The following is a 2,926-nucleotide window of genomic DNA, read 5'->3' as shown; positions in this document are numbered from 1 at the left end:
CACAGCCCACAGGGTGCGGCTGCACTGCCGGGCAGAGGCTCCTGGGGGCACAGACCTTGCGCTTGCTCAGCCCCGGTGGCCGTGCTGCGAGTTCGAGCACCCTGGCTCAAGTCCTGCTGGGCGGGTGTGTCTCCCAGCCGCGGCGTAGCCGACACCCAGAGACACCCAACCCCCAGGGAACGGGAGTGTGGGAGGGAAGGGCACCGGCCCAAGTGGGGCTCCAGCTCATTCGAGGGAAGCCCCTCGCACATCCTGCCCCGTGGGTCCCACTGGGAAGCGAGGCTCCAGGAGGAACTCCCAGCACCTGCCACGTCAAACAGGCCCCTTGGGATTGCTGGGCCCAATCCTGCTCTGGCAGGGGCTGCAACACACAGGTAGCAGCGTTCCCTGGAAGCTGCCCAGGAGAGATTCAGGTGCTGCCCAGCTGATTAGCAGAGCGCCCACAGCTGCACCGTTTCTCTAGTGGTGGTGCACAGCCGCACAGGCCTTGGCGCACAAAATTTATTCTGCCCATGGATGGAAAACATTAGAGGGAATCCTGACAGGCAGGTGTCTCAGCTCAGCTAGACCAGGCCCAGCTGCTGAGGGACCTCCCGGCTGCACTCCTGGAAGCAGCCTCTCCTGCTCGGAGCAGCCGCAGCTGGAACCCCTGCCCTCAGCCTTCTGCCCTGGTATTCTCCTGATACTGGGGCTGCTAGCTGGGGAGGGGGTCATTTACAGAGTCGTGCTTCCATTGCTCTTTTCCCTTCCCACCACCCAGATGAACGCACCCTACTCCTTCTCCTTCCTCCTCCTCTTGGGCTTGGGCGCCTGCTTCCCCCTGGACGCCAGAAGGCCGATGGCAGAGCCGGGGGAGCAGATCTGGCTGGAGAGCCCCTGGCAGGGGATCACAGATGACAGCTCTCAGACCAGCCTCTGGAGGGAAGGGCTGAGGCGGAGAAGATCCAAAGATCTCAGCTCCCTGTTCAGCGTGGCCAAGGAGCTCCAGGGCTTCAACAAGGAGCAGGCCGGCTTCAGGTTCAGGTTCGGGAGGCAGGAGGAGAGCCAAGAAGAGGAAGGCGAAGGGATCAGTTTTCTCTGGGAGGACGGCGAGAAGCGCAGCAGCACCTTGGGGAACCTGGCAGAGGAACTCAACGGATACAATAGGAAGAAAGGGGGATTCAGCTTCCGCTTCGGCAGAAGATGAAAGACTGGGGATCTTATCCTTTACTCTGCCCCTTGTCCCCGGGAATCTTATCCTTTACTCTGCCCCTCCTAACTCCTGTCATCTCCAGCCAAAGAAGTGCTCCAGGTCTCACTCTTTTCTACTCTGCCAGCTAGTTTCCCTTAGAGAAGAAGGTTTGGGGAAGATGCTGTTCTTGACTCCTTGTCATCTCTGACCTAGATTTCACATCCCCCCCTCACTGTTCATGTCCCTGCTTGGCCAGCGCCCTGACTGGGGATTCACGGAGGAGGGAAAAGGCAGGTAGTTGTTTATTAAAGAGAGATTGTAAAACACAGAAAATAGCGCTGCCCTTTTCAAACACTGCCTTTGCTGGAGCTGACTGAAAGCCCAGCAGCCTTCAGCCTCACCCTCCCACAGCACACGCCTCCCCGATTATTTGGACCAGTTGCCCGATGTCAGTGCACCGAGAGGCGTGTGATGCCATGAATAAGAATAGGCAGAGCCGGCAGTGCCATGCCTGGAAGTGGGAGGTAGAGAGACTGAATGATTACAGGGGGATAACGAAAGCGTTGACAGGCTCCGTAGGGACTGCCTGCGGCTGACATCTGGAATATGGCTGGGAATGAGGAATAGGTCCCACTGGGCACCGTGTACACGTCTCCAAGTTCCTGCTCTCTCGCTCATTAACACCATCTCCCTCCAGCAGCAGTCCCACTCAGTGTCGAGACGCCATTTACCACGGGACTGCTCCCATGTGCAAACCCGGACCTGCAAAATGGCCAGCAAGCCTGTCCTCCCTGGAAGCTGGTATGCCTCCCTGGCCACGTGACGGGGCCAGACCTGCTCCCGCCTGGCAGCGGCTGGTCCCGTAGCATCGCTTTCCCCCAGCTCCAGTCAGGACAGCTTCTGTGATTTGTAAAGAACCGGTCTGGCTGACAGACAGTAGCGTTTTCAGCCAGCCCAGATCTTTGCTGGCTGCTGAACGGTGTCTGCTTTCACCGCTTCACCTCCCTGCCCCTGCTGGTTAAACACTCCTGGTGCTGGCAAAGTGCAGGGAGCTCAAGCACAGCTGGGTTGCCAATGTTTTAAGCACAGCATCCTCTAGCCCCGTGATGCTGCCGTGGAGATGCCAGGGGCTGCTTCATGGAGGGCCAGGATCACTGGGCCCTGCACCCCCCATCTGCAGTCAGATGTGACTCTCCCTCAGCAGGCAGAACAGAAGGGTTATTAGGGGACAGGGACACACCATGGAACTGACTTGTCAGCACAGAAACAGAAGCCGTCAGTACCATCCAGTTTGGGAGAGGGGCCCCTGAGCCCCGGCCTATTCATCCTTCCTCACTCCTCAGCCAGACCTGACTGCCCACCCAACAGCATGTTCCAGTTCAAGCCAGCCAGGCCCCTCCTCCCTCCTTTGTCTTGTTTCCCGGGGAAGAAAGGTGTCACCTGTTAGCCTACGTTACAAAATGCCTGGAGCCCCATTATCTACTTTTCACATTGAAACGCCCATTACCGCTATGCACTGATGCTGTGCCTAGGGAAACTGAGGCACTCACCTGGCATTACTACAGGGCATCAGGAAACACATGCAACGTAACCAGGGGAATAAAATCCTTACCCCCCCATCCCCACCCCCGACTTCTTCACAGGTTGGCGCCTGCTAGCACTGCCACCAGCTCTGCCAGGAGCGACGCTCCACCACTGGGAGGGCTTAGCCAAACAGCAGAGCGTGGCCCAGGCCCAGGCCCAGGCCCGGCAGAC

General features: G+C 58.6%; 1 protein-coding gene across 1 annotated transcript; it reads left to right on the top strand.

Annotated features, from left to right (window-relative positions):
* The first annotated feature begins 730 nt into the window (after positions 1 to 730).
* On the top strand, positions 731 to 1,186 carry QRFP (pyroglutamylated RFamide peptide). Its single transcript, XM_075015759.1, has one exon. The coding sequence runs from the start codon at positions 761 to 763 to the stop codon at positions 1,184 to 1,186; it is 426 nt and encodes a 141-aa protein (XP_074871860.1). The 5' UTR covers positions 731 to 760.
* Positions 1,187 to 2,926: the final 1,740 nt, after the last annotated feature.

The sequence above is a fragment of the Carettochelys insculpta genome, chromosome 21, assembly GCF_033958435.1.
Source record: "Carettochelys insculpta isolate YL-2023 chromosome 21, ASM3395843v1, whole genome shotgun sequence".
Lineage (NCBI taxonomy): Eukaryota > Metazoa > Chordata > Testudines > Carettochelyidae > Carettochelys > Carettochelys insculpta.
The sequence above is the reverse complement of the archived record's forward strand: the minus strand, read 5'-3'. Positions and strand labels throughout refer to the sequence as shown.

Coding starts and splice junctions, on each gene's coding strand:
- QRFP (XM_075015759.1), top strand. CDS start 761: ATGAACGCACCCTACTCCTTCTCCTTCCTCCTCCTCTTGGGCTTGGGC.